We start from the raw sequence: 18106 nt of genomic DNA, 5'->3' as shown, positions 1-18106 counted from the left end.
AATTTTTTGTATCATATCAAATAACTGGGGAAGATTACGCGAGGAATTTAAGACTTTTCCTTTGGCTGCTTTGTTATGGCTAATGTAATCTTTGAGTTATGTGGATAGTTTTATAAGTTCAGTGGGAAGAAATAAAGATGGCATCTGCCTTCAAGTCTTCCAGGGTTTACCTATTCTATAAAAGTCAAATGCCCACTAGTCTAGCCAGCCTGAATGGAGTCTTTCAATACACTAGAGCTAATACAGTAGAACGTACCCATATAATCATGAAAGGTCTTCCATACCCTTAGAATTTTGTAATCTGACTACTAGACAAAAGACAACTACCAACAGATGAATTTACAATACAGTATTGTACATTGTGTGCCAAAAAATTTACCGTGTTGAAGTCCTATGTTAGGTATGTTCTCGTGCCTAAAGGTTTTTGTTTGTAAATGTGTGAAATGGTAAATATGTTTACGGGCATTTAAAGTTTTAGGACATTGTTAAACCGAGGTGCTACTTTTGTTTCCTTTCTTGATTTTTGGATCTTTTTCCATGATTGTTTACCTGTGTATAAAAACATTCTGGATCCTTACCTTTGTCATATGCCTTGTACCCTGTCTCATTGTTAAGTAAAACGCCCTAGCTAAAGAGGGGAAAATAGATTAGATTGTGTCCTATTTATGTGTATTTATTGGTGAACAATAGCCACTTTATTGCTCTATAAAATTAGATTGTTCCAACATGGAGTACCTACCTCGAACTACTTTCTTAGGAGTATCTGGGAGACTCCTCCCAACCGACCAGAATTTTGTGTAGTTTACCCTATTCCCGTTTTCTATGGGGGTTAACCTCAGGCGGAGTGATACGCGCCTGAGGTGACCCGGGGTCGGAGAGCATGCTTGCTCAGGTCGTGCTCCTCAGTAAGTTTCTGGTCGCGACGTGATTACCATCTCGCCGCGCTCTCCTCTCCCAGTGCGACCCTTTGTGTCCCCCGACCCTTTGTGTCTACCACGTGTTGCTCACGTGTTCACGTTACCCATGTGTTCATTCCCTATCATTTTCCTCTGTGTCCCAAAATTCTGGTCGGTTGGGAGGAGTCTCCCAGATACTCCTAAGAAAGTAGTTCGAGGTAAGTATGTTAGGAAAAATACAAATTACTTAAAAATTTGTGATTTTAGGTAAATATTTTATTCTTGGTAAATTGACTCAAATTATTTTGGAAATCTAATTTGTATTGAAGTCAAGTTCATCATTTCAATAAGTAATGATTGTCTGATCTGGATAATTTTTTGGGGGAAATCAAACCAGTATACTTTTCTGAAGGCTTTTAAAAAGTTGAATAAATTTTAAGTTTGTGTAGATAAGCTTTAAGATCTTTGAAAAGCAAGAGATGTAGGTTTTATGTATGCATTGTAGAAAACAGATAGGTGTTTACATATCTTCCATGAAATGTTATGTAGATACTCTCAGATTGGATTGTGACAGTTTAAGAAACATTTCCTGGAATTATCTGCCAAACTTGAAACTATGAGGAAGCATTTAACAATATTGAATAGCAATAACATTTTGCATTTTGCTTTTATTCACTCACTTGTTTTCTTTTCATGTTACTTCTGATAAGGTAAAGCAAGAAGAGCTTTGATGGTTCAACCAGTGAAATATATGTAGGCTGCTACAAGTTAGTGCCCAAAACTGCATCCAAGTACAGTATCAAGTTGAAGGGTCAAAGTTTAATTTGGGTTTCTAAAATGTCCTGAGCTCGGCCAGCTTTATGAAGGTCAGAAAGAATCGGTTCAAAATCTTACCTGTCAAAGTCCTTTGAGGAAAGTTTTTAGAATACAGTGTGCTAATGTAAGTCTTTACCTAGGCAGATATAAGATTCATAGTTTTTTATATCTGAATTTCTTACCTAACAACCCATCCTGATAAAGTAAATAAAAAAAAGGACTAAAATTATCTGTTCATTACAGCATGATTATAAATACAGTGCATTATAATACCTTGGGATACAGATGGAGAAGGCTGCCTATTCCATACGGTATTGACCATGCCTGTACTCTATCCTTCCTTTGAATGTCACATTCTTGATGTCATTTAAGGACCCCCATAGTAGTTAAAGATAAATTCTTTTCCTTCTAACCAATATTGGTCAGGTTTTTCCCAATACTTCCTGGGTTTCCATGAATTGCTCATGTCAGTAGAAACTAATATTTAATGAGTACATTGATTCCTATGCTCTGTGCTGATATTAAACTCTGTGCAGATGACATTTTATAGTGTGATGGTGCAATTAAGGTTACTATGACAGAAGCACTTTATAGTGTGTGGTTTATTTTTTTGATACTGGATTATTTTGATGAATCATACCTGGGAGTCACAGTGCTAATACCCTCGAGCGTAGAGCTGAAAATTTGACCTAACCAAAGAAGAATAGTGTCATCCTCTATCAGGGAGAAGTAAGACTTGCTAGTGCCGTCTTACTTGGTTTTTCCTGTTTCCCTGGTTAGTGGCTGTGTGAACGTGTCATCTCCAGGTCCCACCAATTTGTTTTTTTTTAATTTTATACTTTTGAGTTTTTCCTTTTGTTAGTAACCATTAAAGCCAGATTAGCAAGGTAGGTCTGTCTTTAGTTTTAAAATTTGTGCATGTTTCAAATGCAGAGAAAATAGGCTTTTGTTAGAGGAGAAAGGTTCTCATTCCTTTTGTGGCATATGTACGGGTTATACGGAGTACTGTGATTGTTCACTGACATTTGTGGCAGATTAGGACAAATTAGCATCTAAAGAACTCGAGATAGGGATTTAAAGAGTAGCAGAAAAGACGAGAGTAAATTGGGTGATTATGCAGTGCAAGAAGCCACTCTAATGTCCAGTATGGTTGAAAGTGTTTAAACAATATGTGAGGAACACACCTTTCTTTTTTCCAGTTCCTGATATGCAGTTAGATACCTGGCTAACTTGCCCTGACTTAGATCTAAGGCTATGTAATTCAGTTAAAGCATCTTTCAATGAGAATTAACTTTCCTTGATTGTTCTCGTGGTAGTTGCTAAGCACAATAGAGAATCTAATTCTTCCTTTCAATTCCTAATGTGTACCTCCATCGGATGAGTCATATGGCTTCAGACCCTCCTATTCAATAAGCTTATTCTTGTCCAGTTCTATCGGAATTCATCATAGAAGGTCAGATGAGGGTCATAGGTGCATTGACTTCCTTTATCTGAAAATTCGATGTTCATGATTAACATTTATAATTCATTATTAATAATTTAGCCTTTCCTATTTCCCCTAGCCAAGCAAAATGCCTATTGCTTTGGTGAGTAAAAGTTTCCTAACCGATAGTCCCACTTAAAGTGTGACAAATTCTGGATAACATTGTTCCTTTAATCAGTAAATTGGAGCTTGAACAAGTTTCTCAGAATAAGATATGTTGCGATAGGACTAGCATTTACTTGAAAGGAATGGTTCAAACCTTTACTTTCCAAGAGCTAAAACATACTGATGGTAATGTAGGCGTTAGGTAGGACATGAAATATTTTGATTATTCTCGTATACGTGAAGCCTATAGAGTGGTCTTGAGCATATGACAGGGATAATAGAATTTAATGAGCCAAATTTTCTAATTGAGGTCTCCCATCTTTTTACTTCAATATCCTTGTAATGAAACACATATTTGATGGTTTGATTTATTAAGTACAGCAGTACCCTATTATTATTATTATTATTATTATTATTAGGGACGAGGGGGCTGGGAACCCCCTCTCCTGTAAAAAAATCCTATGAGACACCAACAAAGAGATGGAGCTGGGGGGAGAGTGACTGCTCCCCGCACTCTAGTTTTGGGGTGTTTGAATGTGCGTGAATGTAGTATGATAGAGAGTAAAAGATGTGAGATTGGAAGTATGTTTAGAAGTAGAAGGATGGATGTATTGGCCTTGTGTGAGACAAAGATGAAAGGAAAGGGTGAAGTGATGTTTGGTGAAATGTCTGGTAGAGTGTCTGGGATTGAAAGGGGAAGAGCGAGAGAGGGTGTGGCTTTATTGCTGAGTGAATGGATGACAGGTAAAGTAGTGGAATGGAAGGAGATATCATCTAGGTTAATGTGGGTAAGGGTTAGGTTGGGTAGGGAATGTTGGGCGTTTGTCAGTGCGTATGGGCCAGGTAGTGAGAAAAGTGAAGAAGAGCGGAATGAGTTCTGGAATGAATTAACTAGGTGTGTAGAAGGACTGGGTAGAAGGAATTATGTAGTTGTTATGGGTGACTCAAATGCTAGAGTGGGCGCTGGAGAGGTAGAAGGTGTCATTGGGAAGTATGGCATACCAGGTGAAAATGAGAGTGGTGAGAGACTGGTAGATATGTGTGTTGAACAAGAGATGGTAATAAGTGCTAGCTTTTTTAAAAAGAAAGATAAAAATAAGTATACATGGGTAAGAGTGGCAAATGGAAGAGTAGTAGAAAGGGCATTAATGGATTATGTGTTGATAACTAAAAGAACGTTTGGAAGATTGAAAGACGTTCACGTGTTTAGGGGTATGGCTAACGGTATGTCTGATCATTTTTTGGTGGAAGGAAAATTAGTTGTAGCAAAAGAGTGGGGGAATAGAGTAGGTGGATGTAAAAGGGAGCTAGTGAGGGTTGAAGAGCTAATAAAACCGGGGGTAAAAAGTAAATATCAGGAAAGGTTGAAAATGGCATATGACGAGGTGAGAGTAAGAGAAACTGGTAATTTAGAGGAGGAGTGGAAGTTAGCAAAAGAAAATTTTGTTGGGATTGCAAGTGATGTATGTGGCAAGAAGGTTGTTGGAGGCAGCATGAGGAAGGGCAGTGAATGGTGGAATGAAGGAGTGAAGGTAAAAGTGGAAGAGAAAAAGAGGGCTTTTGAAGAATGGCTGCAGAGTAATAGTATAGAGAAGTATGAAAAATATAGAGAGAAAAAGGTGGAAGTAAAGCGCAAGGTACGTGAGGCAAAGAGGGCAGCTGACCTGAGGTGGGGTCAGGGACTGGGTCAGTCATATGAAGAGAATAAGAAGAAGTTTTGGAAAGAAGTGAAGAGAGTAAGAAAGGCCGGCGCAAGAATTGAAGAGACAGTGAAAGATGGAAATGGAAGGTTGTTAACCCTTTTACCCCCAAAGGACGTACTGGTACGTTTCACAAAACTCATCCCTTTACCCCCATGGACGTACCGGTACGTCCTTGCAAAAAAATGCTATAAAATTTTATTTTTTCATATTTTTGATAATTTTTTGAGAAAATTCAGGCATTTTCCAAGAGAATGAGACCAACCCGACCTCTCTATGACAAAAATTAAGGCTGTTAGAGCAATTTAAAGAAAATATACTGCAAAATGTGCTGGGGAAAAAATTACCCCTTGGGGGTTAAGGGTTGGAAATTTCCAAAGAGCCTGGGGGTAAAAGGGTTAAAAGGAGAGGAGGCAAGGAAAAGGTGGGCGGAATATTTTGAAAGTTTGCTGAATGTTGAGGATGATAGGGAGGCAGATATAATTGCTGTTCCAGGTGTTGAGGTGCCAGTGATGGGAGATGAGAATGAGAGAGAGATTACAATAGAGGAAGTGAGGAGAGCACTAGATGAAACGAGAGTAGGAAAAGCATCTGGTATGGATGGTGTGAAAGCTGAGATGTTGAAGGAAGGGGGTGTGACTGTACTTGAATGGTTGGTAAGATTGTTTAATGTGTGTTTTGTGTTGTCAATGGTACCAGTAGATTGGGTCTGTGCATGTATTGTACCACTATATAAGGGTAAGGGAGATGTGCATGAGTGTTGTAATTCAAGAGGTATTAGTTTGTTGAGTGTAGTTGGAAAAGTGTATGGTAGAGTACTGATTAATAGGATTAAGGATAAAACAGAGAATGCAATCTTGGAAGTACAGGGTAGTTTTAGAAGAGGTAGGGGTTGTATGAATCAGATTTTTACAGTTAGGCAGATATGCGAGAAATATTTAGCAAAAGGTAAGGAGGTGTATGTTGCGTTTATGGATCTGGAGAAAGCATATGATAGAGTTGATAGGGAAGCAATGTGGAATGTGATGAGGTTATATGGAGTTGGTGGAAGGTTGTTGCAAGCAGTGAAAAGTTTCTACAAAGGTAGTAAAGCATGTGTTAGAATAGGAAATGAAGTGAGCGATTGGTTTCCAGTGAGAGTGGGGCTGAGACAGGGATGTGTGATGTCGCCGTGGTTGTTTAACTTGTATGTTGATGGAGTGGTGAGAGAGGTGAATGCTCGAGTGCTTGGACGAGGATTAAAACTGGTAGACGAGAATGATCATGAATGGGAGGTATATCAGTTGTTGTTTGCAGATGATACTGTACTGGTTGCAGACACAGAAGAGAAGCTTGACCGACTAGTGACAGAATTTGGAAGGGTGTGTGAGAGAAGGAAGTTGAGAGTTAATGTGGGTAAGAGTAAGGTTATGAGATGTACGAGAAGGGAAGGTGGTGCAAGGTTGAATGTCATGTTGAATGGAGAGTTACTTGAGGAGGTGGATCAGTTTAAGTACTTGGGGTCTGTTGTTGCAGCAAATGGTGGAGTGGAAGCAGATGTACGTCAGAGAGTGAATGAAGGTTGCAAAGTGTTGGGGGCAGTTAAGGGAGTAGTGAAAAATAGAGGGTTGGGCATGAATGTAAAGAGAGTTCTATATGAGAAAGTGATTGTACCAACTGTGATGTATGGATCGGAGTTGTGGGGAATGAAAGTGACGGAGAGACAGAAATTTAATGTGTTTGAGATGAAGTGTCTGAGGAGTATGGCTGGTGTATCTCGAGTAGATAGGGTTAGGAACGAAGTGGTGAGGGTGAGAACGTGTGTAAGAAATGAGTTAGCGGCTAGAGTGGATATGAATGTGTTGAGGTGGTTTGGCCATGTTGAGAGAATGGAAAATGGCTGTCTGCTAAAGAAGGTGATGAATGCAAGAGTTGATGGGAGAAGTACAAGAGGAAGGCCAAGGTTTGGGTGGATGGATGGTGTGAAGAAAGCTCTGGGTGATAGGAGGATAGATGTGAGAGAGGCAAGAGAGCGTGCTAGAAATAGGAATGAATGGCGAGCGATTGTGACGCAGTTCCGGTAGGCCCTGCTGCTTCCTCCGGTGCCTTAGATGACCGCGGAGGTAGCAGCAGTAGGGGACTCAGCAGTATGAAGTTTCATCTGTGGTGGAAATGTGGGAGGTTGGGCTGTGGCACCCTAGCAGTACCAGCTGAACTCGGCTGAGTCCCTGGTTAGGCTGGAGGAAAGTAGAGAGTAGAGGTCCCCTTTTTTGTTTTGTTTCTTGTTGATGTCGGCTACCTCCCAAAATTGGGGGAAGTGCCTTTGGTATATGTATATGTATGTATTATTATTATTTTTACCTGCTAAGCTACAACCCTAGTTGGAAAAGCAAGATGCTATAAGCCCAGGTGCCCCAACAGGGAAAATAGCCCAGTGAGGATCCAGTTACAGTATAATGAAAGACTCGAAGGTTAAGGTCAATGGCATGGGTTAAGTCCTACATTTTTGCTTTATTCATATTCATTTTCAGTCATACATTTCTGGTTCATTCAAATTTTCTATCGTCTTTTGCAATTCCTCCCATGATTCACTAAATAGAATTGTCATCTGCAAATCTTCATTTTTAAGGTCCATCCAACCATATACCAAGGCACTTCCCCCAATTTTGGGGGGTAGCCGACATCAACAAGAAACAAAACAAAAAAGGGGACCTCTACTCTCTACGTTCCTCCAGCCTAACCAGGGACTCAGCCGAGTTCAGCTGGTACTGCTAGGGTGCCACAGCCCAACCTCCCACATTTTCCACCACAGATGAAGCTTCATACTGCTAAGTCCCCTACTGCTGCTACCTCCGCGGTCATCTAAGGCACCGGAAGAAGCAGCAGGGCCTACCGGAACTGCGTCACAATCGCTCGTCATTCATTCCTATTTCTAGCACGCTCTCTTGCCTCTCTCACATCTATCCTCCTATCACCCAGAGCTTTCTTCACACCATCCATCCACCCAAACCTTGGCCTTCCTCTTGTACTTCTCCCATCAACTCTTGCATTCATCACCTTCTTTAGCAGACAACCATTTTCCATTCTCTCAACATGGCCAAACCACCTCAACACATTCATATCCACTCTAGCTGCTAACTCATTTCTTACACCCGTTCTCACCCTCACCACTTCGTTCCTAACCCTATCTACTCGAGATACACCAGCCATACTCCTCAGACACTTCATCTCAAACACATTCAATTTCTGCCTCTCCGTCACTTTCATTTCCCACAACTCCGATCCATACATCACAGTTGGTACAATCACTTTCTCATATAGAACTCTCTTTACATTCATGCCCAACCCTCTATTTTTTACTACTCCCTTAACTGCCCCCAACACTTTGCAACCTTCATTCACTCTCTGACATACATTTGCTTCCACTCCACCATTTGCTGCAACAACAGACCCCAAGTACTTAAACTGATCCACCTCCTCAAGTAACTCTCCATTCAACGTGACATTCAACCTTGCACCACCTTCCCTTCTCGTACATCTCATAACCTTACTCTTACCCACATTAACTATCAACTTCCTTCTCTCACACACCCTTCCAAATTCTGTCACTAGTCGGTCAAGCTTCTCTTCTGTGTCTGCTACCAGTACAGTATCATCCTCAAACAACAACTGATTTACCTCCCATTCATGATCATTCTCGCCTACCAGTTTTAATCCTCGTCCAAGCACTCGAGCATTCACCTCTCTCACCACTCCATCAACATACAAGTTAAACAACCACGGTGACATCACACATCCCTGTCTCAGCCCCACTCTCACCGGAAACCAATCGCTCACTTCATTTTCTATTCTAATACATGGTCCAGCACTTTGCTGCAGAAGAGGGGCTTGAGTGTCCCAATGATGGGCTGGGCAATGGCGGTGGGGTAGTTTATCCACCCTGGCAGGCTCAACCACACCGCTAAGGCCAGTTCTGAGAGACCAGACCAAGACTGGACCCCTATAGGCCTTCTCCTTTATTTTAAGATAGGCAAAGGCTAGGAGAAGGAAAACTCCAAAATCAAACCCAACAAGACCCCAATGGTGGAGCTTCCCAGCGCCGGCGGAAGAGGGCAATGCCTGTCGGGCAGGCAACAAGGCGGGCCTTGACATAACAAGAACCCGGCAGCCCGATGCAACCAACATCGGAGAAGACGCCTGTCTCATATGTCTTGAGCCGCGGTGAAAATGATGTGGGCCAAGTGTGTGTGCGTGGCCGTTGCAAAGCCACGACCACCCAAAACAATATACCTAGCTACTGGCATTCTGTCGTTTCCTCCACCCTTCTTCATCTCTTTCTCACCATCATCATCATCATCACCACCAGCAAGTCATGAGGCGACAGCACCGTGGGTGAAGGGGGCAGGCCTGGATAGCTGGAAGCCCTTAGCCCACAACTGCACTCAGGCGGCGAGTCTAAGATTCAGTCGCTCTCTGGTGACGGTGCCGTGACACCAGAGTTCGGCAGCTGGACCCGTGACTGGGCTGGCCTATTGAGGACACCGCAGCCCACCCCACATGGGGAGGCCCCTAGAAAAGGTGGGGTAAACATCGGACACGGCAAACCCGTCTGGTCAGCTCACCGCGGCTGGCGGACATCCCACTAATGCGGTCGAAATAACAAGAAAAAAATATTAACCTTAGGTGCGTGGAACATCCGCACCCTCCAAGACGCGACGAACACCAACCGCCCGGAACGACGTACAGCCCTCGTCTGTAAGGAGCTAGCCCGCTTCAATGTTGATGTGGCGGCTCTTAGCGAGACCAGACTACCCGAAGAGGGCAACATCAGGGAAGCTGGAACAGGCTACACCATCTTCTGGAAAGGCAAGGCCCTAGAGGAGCCTCGCATCCACGGTGTCGGCTTCGCCATCCGTTCCCAGCTAGTGCAGCAGCACAACCTCGCTCCCAAGGCCATCAGTGAGCGCCTGATGACTGTCCGCATCCCCATCACGCGGGACAGACATCTCACCCTGATCTCTGTCTACGCCCCGACTATGACCTCAACCGATGATAACAAAGCTGCCTTCTACACCCAGCTCGACCGCACCATCCAGGCAGTGCCCGCCAATGACAAGCTCGTTGTGCTTGGCGACTTTAATGCCCGAGTAGGCAAAGACCATCGCCTGTGGGAGGGAATCATCGGCCGCCATGGCATTGGAAATTGCAACGCCAATGGCCAACTCCTACTGGGTCTGTGTGCAGAACACCAACTTGTGGTAACCAACACCATCTTCCAGTTACCAAAGCGACAAAAGACCACATGGAGACACCCACGGTCTAAACACTGGCACACCCTGGACTACGTCCTGACCAGAGCCAGAGACCGAGGAGACGTCCGCATCACCCGATCCATGCCCGGAGCGGACGACTGCTGGACGGACCACAGACTCCTCATCTCCCGACTCTCCGTGACGACCCTACGACCACCCAGAAGGGCACCTGACAGCGTACCACACCAACGCTTTGATTGTAGGAAGCTCCGCAACCCACAGGTGGCACAGAACTACAAGGAGGCCTGCGAACAATACCTCGTAGACCCTGTGGGTCAGGCCACTGTCGAGCACCACTGGACCACCCTCAGAAACGCCATGGCCCGTGCCACGGAGGAAACACTAGACTACACCACCAAGAAACGGCAGGATTGGTTTGATGAGAATGATGCTACCATCTCTCTTCTCATTGAAACCAAACGACAAGCACGCCTGACTTTGGAAAACCAACCAAGAGCAGCTAACAAATGTGCTCACAAGGTGGCTGAAGCTGGTTGCCAAAGAGGTATCCGTGAAGCCCAGAACACCTGGTGGCAAAGAAAAGCTGCAGAAATACAGAGTTTCGCTGACCAACGTGACCTGCGCAGCTTCTATGCAGCAACAAAAGAAATATTTGGTCCCACACGGTCATCAGTGGGCAGCCTGAAGGACGCGGATGGGGCCACGACCATCACTGACAGCGAGGGCATCCTGGCCAGGTGGAGGTCTCACTTTGAGAACCTCCTCAATGACCAAGCAGACACCCCAGACGATCTCCTGCGAATGACCCCGCAGCATCCCGTCCGTCACTGGATGGCACTACCACCCTCCATCCATGACTTTAACAAGGCCCTGCAGCGCATGAAGCCCGGCAAAACCCCAGGGCCAGACAACATCCCGTTGGAGCTCCTCACTCACGGTGGCCCCGGCTTGAGGAACCGTTTGATGCTCCTTATACTGAAAATATGGGAGACCAAGACCCCCCCCCCCAGTGACTTCCGCGATGCAAACATCGTTACCATCTTCAAGAAGGGAGACAGGGAGAACTGTAACAACTTGGTTCCGCGCCAGAACCAAGACCACCTTGTGTGCAGTGCGAGAACTGCAGTATGCTGACGACAATGCCACCCCAGGTCAGACGGCAGAGGACCTGCAGTCGTTAGCTGATGCATACAACTCTGCCTACGAAAGTTTTGGGATGCAAGTCAACTCAGACAAAACCAAGACCCTCGTCCAACATCCACCAGGTTTGATGCTCCCCAACTTCAATACCACAGTGAATGACCAACCGTTAGAACAGGTGGACCAGTTCTCCTACCTAGGGAGCATCCTAACATCAGATCCCACAAGCAAAAAGGACGTGGAGAACAGGATCAGGGCAGCCCACTCCGCCTTTGGCCGACTCAACTGCCGCGTATTTAACAACCACGCACTGACAATGACCACCAAAATAATGGTGTTCAGGGCAGTAGTCCTCTTCACGCTCCTGTATGCATGTGAAACATGGACGCTATATAGAAACTATATTAAAATCCTAGAACGCTTCCAACAAATGAAACTGAGGCAGATCTTGAAAATCCCTTGGGAGAGCCACACCACCAACATTGAAGTCTTAGAACGTGCCTCGCTGAGCAGCGTGGAGGCCACCATCATCCACCACCGCCTCCGCTGGATAGGACACGTGCATAGGATGGATCCATCTAGGCTCCCAAAGAAAATATTCTACGGAGAACTGACCCAGGGCACCAGACCACGAGGAGCCCCGAAAATGCGCTATAAAGATCAACTAAAGCGCACCCTGGCTCTAACTGACATCGATCCTTCCTCATGGGAAGAAACAGCCAGGGACAGGAAAACCTGGAGGAGTACAGTACACCATGGCACCGTGGACTTCGAGGAGAGGAGGAGACAAATTGAGGAGGCTAGGAGGAGAAGGAGAGAGCGATTAGAACAGCCCCGCCCACCACCTACCCTCCCATGTGAACACTGTCCGCGACTCTTCCACCACAGACTAGGACTTAACAGCCACATCAGGCATAAGCACCCACCCCACAGATAAGGAGGCTGATGGCTAACGACAGAACCCAATACTCGGACACGAGTGGGCGCCGACGACCTTTGCAGAAACTTTTCACTGCTAGCAACAACCTTCCACCAACTCCATATAACCTCATCACATTCCACATTGCTTCCCTATCAAGGAAGGTATTTTAAGGTATTCCCCATTAATGTTCATTTTACATTTTCCCAATCTAAATTCTTAAAAGCTTTTAGGCATGCTATAAATGGTTTAGGAAAGATGTGGTCTTCCTGTCCAACTCCTTTCTCAGTCAGCATTTTCTCACGATCTTTGTAGTATTGGAATTGCTGTACTTCCCCTATTGATATTTTCAAGTGTTTTAACATAAAGATTCATCTATTCCTTGCTTTTGAAGGACTTTCAATGCTGCTGAAGTTTTGACGGAATCAAAAGCTTTCTCATAGTCTCTAAATGTTGTACGTAGTGGTTTGTCTCACACTGTTGATGCTTCTGTTACCTTGTTAACTCCTTGGATATGGTCAGTTGTTGAATATCTGCTTCTAAAGCTTGGTTGCTCTCCTGGTTGATTAAAGACTAACTGTCTTTCTGTTCCGCCTAATATGATCTTTTTAAATGTTTTATATATTACCGAGAGTAAACTAATGGGCAGTAATTTTTCAGGTCGTTTGTGTCTCCCTCTTTGTGAATTAATATAATGATGAAGTTTTTCCAAGCTGTAAGGATAGAGTAGTTTTGCAGACATTTTTTGTAAAGTTCAACAAGTTTTACTACTTTGAAATCTCCATGTATTATTAGGGTAATTGTTAGGTTGATTTCTGCAGTTTTGTCTTATAATGTTTTTTCTTTACTTCTCCTAATGTTACTTTTGGTACCGGCACAGGTGTTTCATTATGTCTGTGGGCAGATTTTTTCTTATATTACTTGTAATTATAAATACACAATGCTCTTCTCACGTTAAGAGCCAATAAGATTCAAAAGTATACAGTATATAGCTATCAAGAAGCATGTGTTGAGACTAAAGATACATACATAGAAACCTAAAGGCAAAAGACAGACAAAGTTTTATATTACACTAGTATGGTATTGATAAAAATGCTCACAGTAATTGTTATTGTAGCCTGCTACATTTACCCTGTGGAAATAATTACTATATTTTAGATAGAGTACAGCTAATATTTAATTTATTTTTGTATTACCATATTGTGAAAGTGTTATAGTATATTGCCAAGAGTTTCATAAAATAGATTCTCTCTTGGAGAACTTTTTTTGTACATGTACATTTGCATAGGGGTCTCTACAATCAGCTGGCAATCTGAGACCAATGTTTGATTCTCAAATTTGACAGAGGTGAATGGATGCATCCCCTAGTCCAATGCACCTCTAACTTAAGTAGAAAATGAAATAGTCATAAGTTGACCATTGCAAGCCAAGAAGGAAAGAGAAAAGAAAAATACGAGTATTCACTGCTCTGTTTGAAATACACAGGATTAACCCTTTTACCCCCAGGCTATTTGGAAATTTCCAACCCTTAACCCCCAGGGGTTATTTTTTTTCAAGCACATTTTGCAGTATATATTTTTTGAATTGCTCTAACAGCCTTAATTTTCATCATAGAGAGGTCAGGTTGCTCTCATTCTCTTGGAAAATGCCTGAAGTTTCTTAAAAAATTATCAAAAATATGCAAAAAAAAAAAAATTTAAATGGCAGTTTTTTGCAAGGACGTACCGGTACGTCCATGGGGGTAAAGGATGAGTTTTGTGAAACGTACCAGTCCGTCCTTTGGGGGTAAAAGGGTTGAAGTATTCATTCTCTAATCATAAAGAGATTTAGTTTATGGTGTGTTTTGAATCCTTAATGCTGCTTTATAAGTACTTTTCAACACTTGGAAGATTCCATCGTAATTTTTTATTATTTCTTTTCTACAGGTCGTTCAAGCTAGTCAAGTGGTTCCAAGTGGTAGATTCACCATTCGTCCAGTACCTAACCAGACATTCACGAATTTACAGTCTCTCCTTAAATGAGTGCAAGATCCTTCGTAGCGGAAAATGGTATAGATTAAGTTACCCTGATGAGTAGGTTATATTGCATTTTCACAATGTTCACATTAAATCAATGTTAATTCAAGTTGCATTCCTATGTTATTAATATGATTATTTAAACCAGGATCCTCTCTTATTCTAGGAAACACTGATGCTAACTCTATTGAAGTAATGTATATAACCATTTCTTATTTACCTCTCAGGTGGTTTCAAGTTGATGATGAAAATTTTTTTTTTTTTTTTTCAACTTTTGAATTTAAGTTTACTTAATTCTTCATCAAAAACATTATTCTAGGGAACAAGTCTTTTATTGTAGTTGCAGTTTTTGAGATACATAAATTTTGGGGTTTTATTTTACTGGAGAGAATCTTTCCACTTAGGCTGGATTAATACAGCCGTGTGTTGCTCTTCGAACCATTGGTTTATACGGGGTTTGGAAGCTTTTTTTTTTTTTTTATCAGTTGGTGAAGTTATTTTATATTTTATTTTGATACCTTTTATCAGTTATAGCAAAATACATGTATATACATTATATGATATATATGTTATTCCTAATAAAAAAAAATTAAAGTTGGTATACTTTTTCTTACTAAATGGAATAAAAGGACTCCATTGTGATGAACCTTTGTGACATTTTGCACCTTGAAAGTTCCCATAACTAATGTGCAATGCACTGTGAAGTGATCTAAGTGTGACTTGAAGAGACACGGTATGGTTCTGAGCTTCGTCGCACAATTGTCTGGGATGCAGTGGTCCATGATCTCTGAATCTCTCCTGGTGTTCATATTGCTTCTAATCCAGAAGTGAAGTTTAATCGACACTTGCTCATTTTAAATTTTAAGTTTTCGTATTTTCTTTTGCCTCGGTAAATACGTAGTCTTGATAAAAAAATGAAACTTTCTAGTGGTAAGTGGTATGAAGTCTAGGTTGCCATGTCTTGTCTTCAGTTATTTTCATTGACTGGTCGTATTCACATGCTATCAGATTATTTACATTTAAGATGTTTTCCTCTGGATTAGTTAAATTATTGCCTGGAATGTGTATGGGAATTATTTTTGAGAGATCATGTTCTGCATTCTCCTTTTGTCTCATTTCAGGGATAATGCTGTTATTTAAATAATCTTTGTGTGAGGAATGCATTTCACTTTTGGTACCATTCATGGAAAATTGTTTCATTGGTCCTGAACCCATTGCCAAACCTAAACCAAACCCTTTATAGTCATTCTAATATTAATAGCATTTCATTCAGTAAGGGTTCTGAATGTTAGATATGCTCCACGGATTCAAAATCCTTACATGGACCCTTGAAGTCTTTACTTTAGTTCTTTCTGCTGCTAAACTCTTGCAAAACCACAATTATAGTTTGTCTATAATACAACTAGATTGTGAGGCAAAAGACTGAGTGGGTTGTCTTGATCTTAATATCCCTCCACTTGCTGAAGTAAGTGCTTCTTACCCGTCTCATTATTAAGGCGGATGGTGTAACATATCGTATGCTTCTCATAAGTTCATGATGGGTTAACAAAGTTTTGAATTATTTGGATAATTTTTATCATGTATCAGATGACAGTGTTTGCTAGGAAGCTCTGCCACTAGCTTGTGTCATAATAATGTCAACATGGTTAATGTACAGTAGGCACTAGTACATCCAAAGCTATATAATTCTACCTACTCCCGCAGCTACTCCTTTTCAAAGGGTAAACAAACTGAGAAATCAGCTGATATCCACTCTGATTCTCCTGCAGGACAGGAAATTAGGAAGAGGAAAACTCAAGAGGCACACAATAAAAGTGAGGAATTTTCACCTCTTCAATCTTTGCGTTACTTTATTGCTGAGATATACCCATTATAAATACCCTAACTTATTCTACCACATCGGTAAATTTGGCTACTTCCAAGACAGTTTTCATACCTCAACTCTCCAACTTCATTATGGATAGATTTTTGGGCTTGAGCCATGTTGTCCTGATGGTAACAAAGGTCACCAAAACTCAGGAGATTCTTCCAGAAAACAACACCTTATCTGGACCAATGTATATAAAACTTTCTGAAGTGAAGAGTTATCTGTTTCATGAGATCTATGTGATTTCAAGGTAGTCTATTTGCGTGCCTAAGATGATTTCGAGCATTCCTCAAACTATTCTAGTCTTGTTTCGTTTAAACAAGTTCGTTCAGTGCGACAGGTTCTGGATGTTGACTATTTCGCAAATACGGACCTTTCCACCCCTGGAGGCTTTCACTGTCTCTATAGATCTTACCGATGACTTTTGGTATATTCCGATAGGTCGACGCTTCTCCCCCTATCTTGGTTCAGCCGGGAGAGAAAGGGCTACATATTCAGAGTTACAGTATACCATTCAGGCTCAACATAGCTCCGAGGATTTTCACGAAGTTTACCGACGCAGTTGTACAACAACTTCGGGAGAAAGGCCTTCAAGTAGAGGCGTGCCTGGACGACTGGCTAGTGTGGGTTCCCTCAGCACTGAGTGCTCGGAAGCAGCCACTCAAGTCGCACGGTTCCTCCAGTCCCTTGGATTTCAGATCAACTTCAAGAAATCCAGACTGGCTCCAGCTCAACACTTTCAGTGGTTGGAGATTCATTGGAATCTTAGTCTCACTCCCTATCTATTCCTCCCTCCAAGAGAAAGGAAATAGAGATGTCAGTCAGGTCCCTGATCAAGTCGAGGATGATCCCCAGGCGACGTCCAGAGGAGGTTCTAGGTTCTTTACCATTTACCTTGGTAACGAACCCTGTCCTCCAAGTACGACTCAAAGATGCAAGCAGAGTTTGGGAAGGGAGAGCCTCCTAAGCTCTTCTCAACCATCAGAAGCAGACTCTGGTTTTACTGCACAAGCATCTTAGACCGTGGTCCACTGCCAAAAGTCTTTCACAGACGGTGCTGTTGCGCTTTCCTCCTCCAGTAGTGACACTGTGCGGATGCCTCGTTGGATGGTTTGGGGGTCATAACCCACTCAAGAAAGTGCAAAGCCGTTGGTCTCAGAAATTTCAACTATTCCACATCAATATTCTAGAGTCCATGGCAATTTTCTTGTCCCTCAAAAAATTATACTTGAAGGAAAACATGCTTATCTGTCTAGACCTCAACAACAGGGTGTTGGTCCATTGCATCAACAGATAAGTCGAGGTCTCCTTAAATAAACCACGTAATTATAGTCGTCTTTACATCGGCTCAGAAGAATGGTTGGCACTTGTCAACATCCCACCTTCAGGGAGATCAAGTCCCTGGCCCTCAAGTGGATCTGTTTGCGATGAGTCTCAACAAGATACTCCCCTGCTAGGTAGCACCGAACGTGGATCAAGCAGCAGTGGGCACGGACGCGATGTCCCTTGATGGGAATCGTTGGGGGAAGATTTACCTGTTTCCATTGTTCAACCTCCTCATGAGAGTTCTGGACAAGCTTCAATCTTTCAAAGGGACGGCAGATCTTGTGGCTCCTCTGTGGCCAAAGAGCAACTGGTTTCCCATTGTCATGGATTTGAACCCCAAGTTGGTTCCGTGACCAACCTGATTCTGTCCCAGGAGGAACAGCAGGAGATTGTTTGTGCTTCATCATGGAGAACGAACAACCTTGATCTCATGATTTTTCGCCCCAGCCCTGGAAAAGAAGTTCCAACTTCAACCTGATAAGTGGGTATTTGCGGAAACTATGAGTCGTCTTACACCATGACTCATTATGAAACGTCATGGACATATTGAGTCAAATACGTCAGACAAAAATCCAGGTTGATTGCTA

At 42.6% G+C, this 18106-nt stretch overlaps 1 protein-coding gene across 2 annotated transcripts in view; it reads left to right on the top strand.

Annotated features, from left to right (window-relative positions):
- Positions 1 to 14621, top strand: part of YL-1 (Vacuolar protein sorting-associated protein YL-1) — a 71087-nt gene extending 56466 nt beyond the window's left edge. For both annotated transcript variants that reach the window (XM_068347972.1, XM_068347973.1), the window contains exon 11: positions 14237 to 14621. In XM_068347972.1, the coding sequence (XP_068204073.1) occupies positions 14237 to 14332 (96 nt within the window). In that variant the 3' untranslated portion in view covers positions 14333 to 14621. The remainder of the gene's footprint in view (positions 1 to 14236) is intronic.
- Positions 14622 to 18106: the final 3485 nt, after the last annotated feature.

This window comes from Palaemon carinicauda, chromosome 24 (genome assembly GCF_036898095.1).
Source record: "Palaemon carinicauda isolate YSFRI2023 chromosome 24, ASM3689809v2, whole genome shotgun sequence".
Lineage (NCBI taxonomy): Eukaryota > Metazoa > Arthropoda > Malacostraca > Decapoda > Palaemonidae > Palaemon > Palaemon carinicauda.
This window is presented reverse-complemented; position numbering and strand designations above follow the sequence as displayed.